This window comes from Cnephaeus nilssonii, assembly GCF_951640355.1.
Source record: "Cnephaeus nilssonii genome assembly, chromosome: 5".
Taxonomy (NCBI): domain Eukaryota; kingdom Metazoa; phylum Chordata; class Mammalia; order Chiroptera; family Vespertilionidae; genus Cnephaeus; species Cnephaeus nilssonii.
Window position 1 is genome coordinate 34,111,793 of NC_137076.1, and position 13,533 is coordinate 34,125,325.

The window sequence follows — 13,533 nt, forward strand, 5'->3', positions numbered from 1 at the left end:
GTCGGCTGCCTCCTGCACACCCCGCACTGGGGATTGAGCCCACAACCTGGGCATGTGCCCTTGACCAGAATCAATACTGGGACCCTTCAATCCACAGCCTGGCAGTCTATCCACTGAGCCAAACCAGCTAGGGCTGATGTCCTTTTCTTGTTGGCTTAGTGACCAGCTAGTTATTAAACAAAGATTTCCTTAAATGCCTGGAACCAAAAACTTTCCCAGATTTTCTGTATGTGTATTAGGGCATGCCTTTAATGCTCAGGAGGGCAGTTAATAATTCTGCCTTAGCCTTCACATTCTGTTTTCACTGTTTCTCAAGACTTAACTAACCAGAGGTAAGAGCGTAGAGCTTTCACAGATTTTTATTGTGCATGCGTATTGCCCTGGTCATATACATAGATCTAAGCATGTGCACAGCCCTCCCATGGGCCTGGCCTTCTAGATTCTTAGAAATATGACAGAGCTTTTCAAAAACTCTCGTAGACTAATCTCATTCCTCAACTTTTAAAATACTTTGATCAGCTTCTTATTTGCCCTAATTGTTATCATCACCTCAGGCACCTGCAGTGGTAAATGATTGCCACTGATCATTTTTAACAGACCACCTCCCTCCTTTTATTCTCCTAGGAAAAATATTGTTCACACTGAATGAGGTCTGAATCCGGTGAAATAAGGACAGGTCTTGTAAAGGGGGATTTTTCAGAGAATCCACAGACAGGTCAAATAATGACAGTTCTCTTAGAATGATGTTTTGGGGAACTCCACACCTGTTATACCCCCTCTAGTGGCTATGAGGACACTCCTGGTTTTCACTGTGATTGCAGGGATGTTGATTTTCAAGTCTACTCTGATGATGGGATGAGGGGAGTGGGTGTAGGTCAAGTTCAAAATGTCATAAAGCTGTTCTTACTAAATTTCAGTTTAAAACAAAAAGGCACACCTTGGCTTGTTACAAGCCTTTGGTTAATTTCCAGAGTTATGAAAAAGTTGATTCTGACCATTTTTGCCAGCACTTTTATAGTAGAACAGTTTTTACTCTCATTGCTTTTATGGAGTACTGATTTTTCAGAGCTCCTTACATTACTATTTTCACTGACATCACTCCAATTTAATAGATTTTGAAGTAAAGTCTAACCCATAAAAATTTCTATTGTAAAGTTGTCCTCAAAGTATAAACATGGAAGACAAATAAAAGCATACAAGAACTGGGGAATATAGCGTCAATAAACCCGGGCAGTCATGCACTGCTTAACAACTACAATTCATTCTGAAAAATACATCATTAGGCAATTTCATTGTTGTGCAAACATCATAGAAACCTCGATGGTATAGCATACTATATACCTATGCTATATGGTATATCACAGTTGTATATGCAGTCTGTCATTGACTAAAACGTTATTATGTGGTACATGCCTATACTGATAAAAACTGCTTGATGAAGAAATCTTACCAATCAAAAATAAAATTGAAAATATAGAATTTACTAGGTGTACCGGTTAATAATGGCGGATTTTGTAATCAAAGAAAACACGATAATTTCAAAAGAAATATCAAAAGTGCTTTATTCAAAGTAATGTCCATTGCTAGCTACACATTCCCCCCATCTTTCAGGTAATTTGTGGATACCGTTCCAATAGAACTTTTCTTGTTTTGAGGCAAACCATTCAGAGACCCAATTTTCCACTTCTTTGTACATTTCGAAGTGCTGCTCAGAAGTGCATGTGCTATTGATTGGAACAAGTGGTAATCTGAAGGAGCAAGATCTGGTGAATACAGCGGGTGGGTTAATACTTCCCAGGCAAAATCTTCTGACATGTCTTTAACTGGTTTAGAAGTGTGTGATGGTGCAACATCATGAAGCAAAATTACTTTGCCATGTCTTCTGGCACATTCTGGTTGTTTCATGATCAAAGCGTGGTTCAGTATGATTATTTGTTGTTGATAGTGATCAGTATTAATGATTTCACCTGGTTTTAGAAGCTCATAATACACCGCATCTTCCTGATCCCACCAAACGCAGAGCATTGTCTTCTTTGCGAAGCGATTTGGCCTTGCAGTTGATGTTGGTGGTTGACCTGGATCAACCCAGGATTTTGTGCATTTGGGATTCTCAAAATAAATCCACTTTTCATCGCCAGTCACAATTTGATGCAAAAAAGACTTTCATGCTGTTGAAGCAACATTTTACTGATGACTTTTCGGTTTTCCATTTGTCTTTGGTTCAGTTGATGTGACACCCATTTTCCTTCCTTTAAAATCTTTCTCGTTGCTTGTAAACAATCGGAAATTGTTTGTTGAGCAATGTTTAACCTTTTGCACTCGGATGTCGAGTGTGACTCGACACGGTTAGCATTAAAATAAAGGAATCGAGAAAAAAGCAAGCGAGTGCAAAGGGTTAATTTTTCTGCAAGTTGTTTTTTTAGTTTGACATGCATCTTCACCCAATAATACTTGTAATTGTTGGTCTTCAAACTTTTTCGGTTGACCTGGACGTTCTTTGTCTTTCACATCGAAATCATTACTTTTAAAGCGTTTAAACCAGCATTCTCAAATATCTTGAGATGGAGCATGTTCACCATAAGCTTCCCAAAGTATTCAGCAGCACTTTTCTTCAAAATTAAAGTAATGAATTAAAACTTCCTGCAAATGCTCTTTTTTTGGCATAAAATCTGACATTTTTCCCACATAAAAATATCTGGATTCCTGACCCATAGAAACTGAGTGAGATAATGAAGAGTTAGGTTAATTATGATGTTAATTAACATTGTCAGAAAATTTGGCATATGAAGTTTTGAAGCTTGCTGTCAATACAACAAAATAGTATACATATCAAATCACATATATATCAACATATGTGTAACTCCATCTATTGAAAAAATCTGCATTATTAACTGGTACACATAGTAGGCATTAACTTGGGATAAAAGGCACCTTCTAGGGAGCATGAAAATAATTTATATCTTTATTTGAACAACAGTCACATGTGTATACATATGTCAAAACTCCTTAAATTATGCATTTAAAGAGTAGTGCAATTCACTATATGCAAAATATGCCTCAAAAACGAAAATACAGAGCTTAGGAATTGGAATTATGAATTATGAACAGAATGTAAATGTTGGCCATGTGAAAATATCTTCCAAATATCAGGAGTTGAATGTGAAGGCTGGGAAGGGAGATGGAGAAGGTAGTCTATGTATGTGTGTTAGTTTCTATTGCAACATAAAATTTACACCAGATCTTAGCAACTTGAAACCTAACTCTTCATTATCTCACTCAGTTTCTATGGGTCAGGAATCCAGGAGCAGCACCACGCATTCATGGTGTCTCAAGAGGTTGCAGTCATCGTTAGGCTTAACTAAGGCTAGAGAACTCACTTCCAAGATGGCTCCCTTGCATAGCTGTTAGAATGCCTCATTTCTTTGCCACATGGATTTCTCCATAGGTCTAATTGAGTGGTCTTACAACGTGGCAGCTAGCTTGCCGCAGAACCACCTATCTCAGAGAACGAGTGAGGCAGAAATTGTAATGTTTTTCATGACCTAATCCCAGAATTCAGACTATCATTTCTGCTATACTCTACTTGTTGTAGAGACCAACCCTGAAGTAGTGTTGGAGGAGATTGCACAAAGGTAGAATGACCAAGAGGATCATTAGGGGTCATCTTGAAGGCTGGCTACCATAGTGTGCTAATTTCTCATTTTTTAGCCAGGAGTCATCAGAAACTGCCCACAAGTTAGACAATAATGCTCCTAACCTCCTAATGTTCTTATATAATTCTTTTTCCTTGCAGTAGTGTACTCTTCTAGTAACCTCAATCTTTCATTTCACTCTAGTTTATTTTAAATATTTTTTTCTTGAGTTAAAATCAGATCAAACTAAATTTAATGCTTTTAATTTTAAAGTTCTGTCTATAGTATCTCATTTTAGTAATTATTTCTACCTATTCTATGTTTACTTTTATGCTTGGAGTGATTTTATAATGGGTGTAGTTATTTCTAAGTGGTAAGGTTTTAGATGGGTTTTTAAAGTTAGCTTTACTCTGAATTTTCCTACTTTGAATTGCTTAGAATTCCTTTTTATAATACACATGTATTGTGTTTACAAAGAGAAAATCAGACTTTCAAAATAAGTTTTATAATACTTACCTATGGTGAGAATGTCTCATGACTATGGGTTAGAGATTATAAAATTTTGGTATAACCTATGGGGGAAAGTCTGGTAGTACCTATAACAAACTAATGGTATGAATTAAAAATTCTATTCCTGTGAATCATCCCAAAGTATTTATTCATATGCACAAAGATATGCATAGAATGTTCATTGCATCATCATTTATAATAGTAAAACATTAGCAACAACTGTAATGTCCAATAATAAATAAATATTTAAGTGGGTTATTGTATAGAATACCATGTAGCCATTAGAATGATGAAGATTTATAATGTACTACTTGAGAAAATTCCAAGACATTATGTAAGAAATGCAAGTTATTTATTATGTAGAGAATAACTCTAAATTTGTGTTTAAAAAACAACTAGGTATGTGTATGTGTACACATGTTTATGTATTAAATGCATAGGAAAGAGTCTGGAAGGATTCACATCAAATAAACAAGAATACCTTTACATAAGAGAATAAGAGAAGCGTTGGGGATGAAGACCTTTTTTATTTTTTCCATCTGCAGGTTTGTGAGTTATTTTTGTGGCGAATGCATGCATGTGTTTTAACTTAACAATTGTGGGAGGAAAATTGTAGAGATGGCTGCATTTCTCAAGTAGAAAATTGCTTGAGGAAGCACCTTTCACTTTTTCAACTGTAAAATGATCTTCCAATTAAAAAGGAAGAATTTTGGATCTTAAATGGTTCCAATTGTCCAAACAAAAGAGACTGAGATTACAAGCTGCAGGAATGAGAATTGGAGAAAATATGAAGAGAATTTTAGGAAGGGAAACTTTGGATTTAGTAAGCATTTAAGAGTTGGGAAAGAGTAGAGTAGAAGATAAAATTGAGATGGGGGACACTGGAAGAAGAGCAAATTAAAAGGAAGAGGATAATGAGTTAAGTTTACGGTGTTAAAAACTTGTGGGAAATTCTCATGAAGTTAACTAGCAAATGGTTTCAAAAAACGGTCTGGTGCTCTGACATTTAGATAATATTTTAAACAATGATTGTTGATAGTTGAGATGACCAAGAAAGGGTGTATAGAGAGAAGATGCTTAAAGATATAAACCTAGGAACACTTAACATGTAAGGAGCTAGCAAATAATTCCTTAAATTGTATTGGAGAGTTGTACCCAGCATTCCAAGGATGAAGATGATGTGAGTGGTCAGTAAGTAGTGTCACATTCCACAGGAAGTGGAAGGAAGAGGATACATTTTAATGTGTACTATTAGAGACTTTGACAAGAATGGGTAGTGGTGGAGAGCCCTCTAGTGGAAGGGAGCATGGCATTTGAGGAACTAGAAGAAGCCTGATAGAGCTGAAGCTCAGAAAAGAATCTGAATAAGGCTGGCAACAGGCTTTTTTGGCCTTTGAGTCCAATGTGATCAATTTCTTATTGGAAATAAATTAATCAGAGGTTAGTTTTAGTCTCAATATATGAAGGTTATATGTAAATTTTTCTTCTGCCTGTGAAAGGTTAGAAAAGAGGCTTTGTGAGGAGTTAAAACTTGAGGAGAATATTTTTTTCAGGAGTGGGAAGTAAGAGGAGAGTTAGGGAAACATTTTTCCCAAGGAGAAACACAGAAACTGATAAGGAGAAGCTGCAAGGCCTTTTGTGACACCAAGCTCACCTGAAGTTCCAAAGGCACCGAGGAGCCCCAGAAGGATGAGTTAGAGAACTTGACCTATCAGTAAGCTGCTAACCAAGAAAAATCATTGGAAAAATATGTTGTTGCACATATTTAATGTTCATAACACTACTAGAAAAACTACCTGCTTTATTACTTTATTACTGTATTTATTATATGAGAACAGGTTAAATTTACAGTGAAGAAGTTCTTTTTTATTTCCTCACACACAAAAGACTAGACAGAGGGATATTCTTTATTACCTTCTCTCCATTTGCTTTTATTAAATTAATAATTATGCATAGAGAAAATCATGCAGCAACATACATTAACAGATAACATTGTTTACCTCAGAGTGGCTGAGGAAAGGCTGAAATTACTTTTTTTTTGGTACTTCTTTGTTGTTTAACTTAATTGCAGTATTTATAAAACAACCAGTAAAATATGCTGTGTTTATAAGGGAAGCCTAAATATAAAATAAATTAATACATATTTGTAGAATGATTAAAAACGTAATATAGAGGTTTACAGTGTAGGAAGTGTGCCACTCTATTTTTGGCTATATATATATATATATATAAGTTTTCATTACTATACAAGACAGAAAGAAGATTATGTAAATATAGATATATTTATAAAACTATATACCTTTTTATTTATATCATGGGCATCTTGATACATATTCACTTTATTTTCTAAAACTGCATAGAATTTTAAAATCTTTTGTCGGGAATCTTTTTTTAAATTGAAATATATACAGCGAAAAGTGTCTGTCTAGCTTAGTGACTTTTATAAAGTGAAGACATGCATATAACCACCATCCAGATCCAGATCAAGAATAGTGCTGATCACTATATAAGCTTTCCTCACACTACCTCCCAGTAATGAACCTGCTTACTCCTAGTTATAGGTAGCCATTCATATAGATAACTAGGGGCCCAGTGCATGAATTCGTGCACCTTGAAAGGAACTGTGGGCTTCAAGGCTGCGGTGGGCACAGGGGCTGGTCTCGGCCCATTCTCCATGCCCCCGCCTGGCCCCTCCCACCGCGGCCCCCGATCCCTGGTCCCCTGTCTGCTGGCAGCCCAGCTCCTGCCACCGCTGCTCCCACACACTGATTGTGCTAGCCCCACTCCCACCCACCGATGGCATGGAGTGATTGGGGCTGGTGCCAGCAGCAGGTGTGAGCAGGGTCGGCGCTGTCAGTGGGTGTGAGCAGCAGCTGCTGCCCTGATCACCCCTCAGGAGCAGGGGGAGGTGGAGAAGCCCTCAGGGGCAATTGGGGCCGGCAGCTGCCACTCACACCTGCTAATGGCACCGAGCAATCAGGACTGGTGCCAGGCACAGGCAGCAGGTGCGAGCAGCGGCTCCAGCACCAGCTGTGGGTGCAAGTGGGACCAGCACTGGCAGCGGGTATGAGTGGGGCCGTCACTGGCAGCTGGTGCAAGCAGCGGTTCCAGTGCTGGCAGCAGGTGTGAGCGCTGGAGGAAAGAATTTTCAGTAACCACCAGAGGCTTGCCCCTATGACAGAGACCAGCGCTCTGCCTTAGACTGGCGCTCCCGCTCACCTGCTCCACCATCCTGCTGTGGCTGACACCCACCATGTTCCGTGCACACCCACTGATGGTCAGCACCTGTCATAGCGACCAGTTGTTCGGTTGTTTGGTTCCGCTGTTCGGTCTATTTGCATATTAGGGTTTTATATATAGAGATTGTGTCTCTTTTAGTTTTATATAAGTTGAATCATACAGCTGTGTCTAGCTTTTTTATGTGTGTCTGATGGTTTTTGGACGACATTGTTTTTGTGGGATTTATCCATGTAGTTACATATTGCAGTAGTTTGTCCTTTTTCTATTTGTATAGTAGTCTATAGTAGAATGCATAAGTACCACAATTATGCATTTTCCTTTTGATGGGTGTTTGAGTTGGTTCAAATTGGAGACTATAAGCCTTTTTGTACATGTCTTTTGAACACATTGCTATTGAGCATATACACATTTCTGTGTGGTATATACTGAGGAAAGAAACTGCTAGGTTGCCCTGGCCGGTATGGCTCAGTTGGTTGGATCATCATCCCATACCTCATAAGGTGGTGGGTTTGATTCCTGGTCAAGGCACATACCCAAGTTTTGGGTTCAATCCCCAGTTGGGATGTGTGCAGGAAGAAACAAATCTAAAATCAATTTTAAAAAAGAGGCAAAAGCCCTAGCTGGTTTCTTCAGTGCTTAGAGCATCATCCCACTGACTGAAGGGTTGCAGGTTCAATTCCAGGCAAAGGTACATCCCTCAGTTGCAGGCTCAATCCCTGGCCCTGGTTGGGGCACATGCAGGAGGCAACCAGTCAATGTTTTTCTCTCTCTCTGTCTCTTACACTCTCTCTAAAAAAATAAAATCAATGGAAAAAATATGCTCGCATGAGGAAAAAAAGAAATTGCTAGGTCATATGGTATGCATATGGTCAACTTTAGTAGATACTGCCCCATTGTTTCCCAAATGACCCTGACATTTTACCCTCCTGCCAGCAGTATGAGAGTTCCATATACTTTGTGTCCTTGCCAAAACTTGGTATTGATGGCTTTTTTTTTTTTTTTTGGTTGGTTTTGTTTTTTGGTTGTTGTTTGTTTTTGGTGACTGATTTAGAACATTACTTTTAAAAGTCTGCCCAGTCTTTTATTACGTGAGTATACCATAATTTAACTAATCTTTTGATGGGCTTTTGCCCTCTTCCTTCACTACCTGGACAGCGCTGAAATCTAGTGGGCTCAGTGTTTGTTCTGTATGATCTGATTGTGTGAGGGAGATCCAATACTGAAAGTAACAGAACTGATATAGTCTATTTTTTCTTAAAAAAATTTCCTAAAATTCTCTTTGTTTTGAGTAGTGTGGTACTGATGTGAAGAATCCACATAAAAATGTTTTATTTTGTTGACATGAAAATCAATTTTGATTTCATGGTGGAAAACGGTTTTCTTCACTCTTTAAAAGTAATGTAATATCTGAATCTGGATTTGTGGTAAAGGCATTGCTAAAGACAGCCAACGTTAAATAATTTGCATTCTCTTAGAACAAGCATAGGGTGCTAGCTGCCAGCACCTGCTTCACATAGATCGTCAATCCATTGGAAAACCGCTGTGTGAATTATTTGAGAATGTAATCACTTAGGTTTTGGAAAACTGAATTTCACCCTTTGGAAATGAAAGGTGATTCCAATCAGAGAACCTTGCTTCACAGCCCAACTTGTCTTTTAACAAAGTTTCCCTCCCCCATTTCCATAAGTTTTCTTCTAACATAGGTTTTTTAAAAGTATGAAACTCTAGGGGCTTCCTTTTAATGAGTTAAATATAATCACCAGGCCTCCTGCTTCTCATGTTAGGGGGTATGATTATCCTATCTAATAAAAGAGTAATATGCAAATTAACCATCACTCCGCTACACCCATAAACCACGCCCACCAGCAATCAGGAGAGAATATACAAATAAACCCAACCAAGATGGCTACGGCCACAGAGAGCAGGAGGGAGGCTTGGGTTTCCCTGGCAATGGAGGAAGCCAAGCTTTCCACCTGCCCTTGCCAGCCTAGGCCTCCACTCAAGGCTACAAAGTTTCAATGATAGAAGATACATGAATCCAAATAGAAATGGCAACAGCCACAGAGCTGGAAAGAGCAGGAGGCTAGGGTTGCCCCTGGCAATAGAGGAAGCCAAGCTTTCCGCACACTCTGGCCAGCGCAGGCCTCCGCTTAAGGCTACAAAGTTTCAATTATAGAAGGATAATAAACTCCAATGGAAATGGCTGCCAGCCACGGAGCGAGCAGGAGGCTTGGCTCCGCTCCAGGCTACAAAGTTTCAATTGTAGAAGATAAATAAACCCCAGATACCAGGGCCTCCGCTTGGGTCGCCGGGGGGCGTGGCCGGCCTGCAAACCACCACAGGCCCCTCGCCCAGGCTGCCCATACCCCAAGGGAACCCCCACCCTGATCTGGGACACCCTTCATGGCAAACCAGCTGTCCCCCACCCATGCATCAGGCCTCTATCCTATCTAAAAAAGAATAATATTCAGATTGATCATCACTCCAACACACAAGATGGCTGCCCCCATGTGGACAAAGATCCTGCCCCCATGTGGACACAAGATGGCTATCAGGGGATGGCAGTTGGGAGGGACCAGGCCTGCAAGGGAGGGCAGTTGTGGGTGATCAGGCTAGCAGGGGAGGGCACTTGGGAGGGACCAGGCAGGCAAGGGAGGGCAGTTTGGGGCAATCAAGCCTGCAGGGGAGGGCAGTTAGGGTTGACTAAGCTGGCAGAGGAGGGAAGTTGGGGGCAACCAGGCCTGCAGGGAAGGGCAGTTGGAAGGGACCCAGGCCTGCAGGGGAGAGCAGTTGGGAGGGGACCAGGCCTGCAGGGGAGGGCAGTTAGGGGCAAACAAGCTGGCAGGGGAGCAGTTAGTCATCAATCAGGCTGGCAGAGGAGTGGTTAAGGGGTGATCAGGCTGGCAGGCAGAAGCTGTTAGGGGCAATCAGGAAGGCAGGCAAGCGAGCAGTTGGGAGCCAGCAGTTCTGGATTGAGGGATGTCCGACTGTCGAGGGGTCCCAGATTGGAGAGGGTGCAGGCTGGGCTGAGGGACACCCCCCCATGCACGAATTTCGTGCACTGGGCCTCTAGTTTCATGATAACCACTCTTCCTGTTGTGCATTATAGCTTTAAACAGGTTGTCACAGGTGGTATTCAGTACTATCCAGTTACCATAAGTAATTCCTTGGGAGAGTTAAGATACTGTTAGCCCTCTCTGATAGCTGACTGGTCCTTTAGAAAGTGCCTTATGGACATATAAGACAGTTTCATCTTTCCTATTATTCTTTGCCTTGCCAGTTGTATGTTAAATTATTCATTTTGGGAATAGCTATAATGACCAGAAGAAGCAAGTGATTCTCATACCACTCAGTTTTAGACATGCTTTTTTACTTTCACATGTGGAGGTTTTCCCCATTTCTAATTAATTGCTGTCAAGAGCTTCTTACTTATAGCTGAAAACTACTGCTTTATATTCTGTTCAGTTTTTTGAAAAGTCTGTGTTAGAAGACTGTCTTTACCACTTGAGATTTCTTAAGAGGTCATATTGCAGCAGAAGTCTAAAAGTCTTCCAATTCTTAGTTATCTGTACTAATGGTAACGAATCTGAAATGCCTAAATGAATTAATAAATAAGCCAGAAACTTTATTGAAGAGAGTATTTTCAATGACCTCTTTTTTTCCCAGCCCCTAACTCTTGTATCAGTACCAGTAATTAGTAGCAAAACTTGCTAGCTTGATTTTTTTTTTCTTCTCAATATCTATTAAAAGTTCTAATATTCTAAACCAGGATTGGGGTGGAGGTGGTGGTGGTTGGAGGAGCACAAATCTAATCAATCTCTGATAAATAACTATTACTTAGGAATCTCTTCATGAATCTCATATTTATCAACCAGGTTAAGAGATTGATTTTAGAGACCACTTTCAAAGCTTGGTTAATAAAATGCTGACCTCTAGTAGATAATTCTGAATATATCCTAGCACGTTTAGCCAGCTTTTACCAAGAAGCCCAATATAAGAGTTGTTCAAATTGCAGCTTTCTTATAAAGAAGAGAATAAAGAACCAGTAACCTAGAACCAAGAGAACCCTCTTTAAGTTCCCTGCAACTTCATTACTTGCAACAGCTGTTTCTCTTTCTACATAGGTATCAGTCAGAGCCGGATCTCTCACTGGCTGTTGCAGCAGGGATCAGACCTGAGTGAGCAGAAGAAAAGGGCATTTTACCGATGGTATCAACTTGAGAAGACAAACCCTGGTAAATATCATTTTCTTTTTTTCATTGCATATGAAATGAGACATATGTAATTAATTACTTTATTGAATCCATGTGCTGCCCTGTCTTCACCATGGTAGTTTCAGACTTTACTGTTTTTCTTTTAAGCCAAAGAACACCCTTAACTGCAAGCCCTATTGTACCAATTTTTAATTTAGTGTCTAATATCATCTAAGGTTTGTTTCCAGTTTTTTGATATTTCTAACCAGAGTTTGAAAGAAAAGTCATGGTTGTCAGTGGGCGATTTTCTTTTTCTCAACTATAGGTACACATAAGATTCCATGTCTAGTTTTTTTTTGTTTAAATCTTGTTTTAGTTAGTAGTATAAACTTATACTTTCATTTACTCCATGCTATACCTTATCCAATGATCTCTGCTAGTGGTTTTCTATTTCTGATTCTAATTACCTGGGTGGTAAGTGTGTCTTTGGACTTAGGGGGAAGCTGTCCAGATGACTTTGGGAGCAGCAATAGGTTGGAAAGTAGAATAAAATCTTAAGGAAAAAGATCACAGAAACCTTTGTGTCTGAGGTTGCCAGGGATAGGCAAATTCTAGTACAGGATACTTTTAACAAGTGGTATATGAAATAAAACCTGAAGTTGTGTGACAGACTGTCTCAATCTACACATAACACAGACTGATGGCAGTGAGCCCAATCTTCAAGTTGACCTTGTGATTTAACTGTCTTATGTAATATTACAGCATTAAAGCCTTTGCTTACAGACTGAATTACCAGTTGTAATATTGCATATTGAAGACTCTTAGCTAATAATAGCATTGGCCCTGAGGCAGAAATAAAGAATGTTATAGAGACATATTTTTCTGTGTCTGTGGTAAGATATTTTTCAGAGATCACATTCTTGACCTGAAAAACTCAGGCAGGCCAAAACAGAAGAGACCATATTAACCTCTCTGCAGTGAATTTTTTATTTATTTATTTTTAATATATTTTATTGATTTTTTACAGAGAGGAAGAGAGAGGGATAGAGAGTTAGAAATATCGATGATAGAGAAACATCGATCAGCTGCCTCTTGCACAACCCCCACTGGGGATGTGCCTGCAACCAAGGTACATGCCCTTGACCGGAATCGAACCCAGGACCCTTCAGTCCGCAGGTCGCGCTCTATCCACTGAGCCAAACCAGTTAGGGCTGCAGTGAATTTTTTATCTACCTGACCCACAGTTTCTATTTTGAAATGTTTCAGTGTACAGAAAAGTTGAAAGACCAACACAGTGAATATCTGTTCACCCTCTTCTTAGATACAGTTGTTAACATTTTGCTACATTTGCTTTATTCCTATAAGATAAATTAACTAAAAACTTACATATATATATGTGTGCATGCATATGCACTATTTAGCATTCATCTCCAAAAAAAAGAGTAATTGCCTATATAACACAGTTCCTATGATCACATCTAAGAAAATTAATAATTTGCTGGGGCTGACCAGCAGTCCCTAAACGACAGATGAACACATTACTCTGACACAGTTTCACTGTGGGGGAGAGGGCTAAGGGACAGCCCAGCTGAAGAAGCCAGGCAGCCTCGATTGCCTGCCTCATTAGGCTTTTATTGGAATTTTTATCTTTAGATACAATTAGTAGGGTGAGTAATATTGGGAGGACACATATGTTTACATTGTCCTCTAGGCAAGGACATCCAGGGATTAAGCATAGGATTCCAGTAAACACCTGGGGGTCTGCACATGGGACAGACTTGTTTGGAAAGGTCAAGGAATAATTAAGGGCGCTGCCTTCCACACTCCCCTAAGTCTCCCCTAAGTCGGAATTCCGATAAACAAGGCAGGCGCCTTCCACACACTTCCCTTTTCTCAGAATGTCCTCCTTACAACTTTCCAACCAAGTCTCTTGTGCTCCCCAACAATAATTCCTTAAT

At 39.7% G+C, this 13,533-nt stretch overlaps 1 protein-coding gene across 9 annotated transcripts in view; it reads left to right on the plus strand.

Moving 5' to 3' along the window:
* The window catches only part of HMBOX1 (homeobox containing 1), a 192,782-nt gene that overhangs the window by 99,035 nt on the left and 80,214 nt on the right, over positions 1–13,533 (plus strand). For all 9 annotated transcript variants that reach the window (XM_079773342.1, XM_079773347.1, XM_079773345.1 and 6 more), the window contains one exon: positions 11,507–11,617. In XM_079773342.1, coding sequence (XP_079629468.1) covers positions 11,507–11,617 — 111 coding nt within the window. The remainder of the gene's footprint in view (positions 1–11,506; positions 11,618–13,533) is intronic.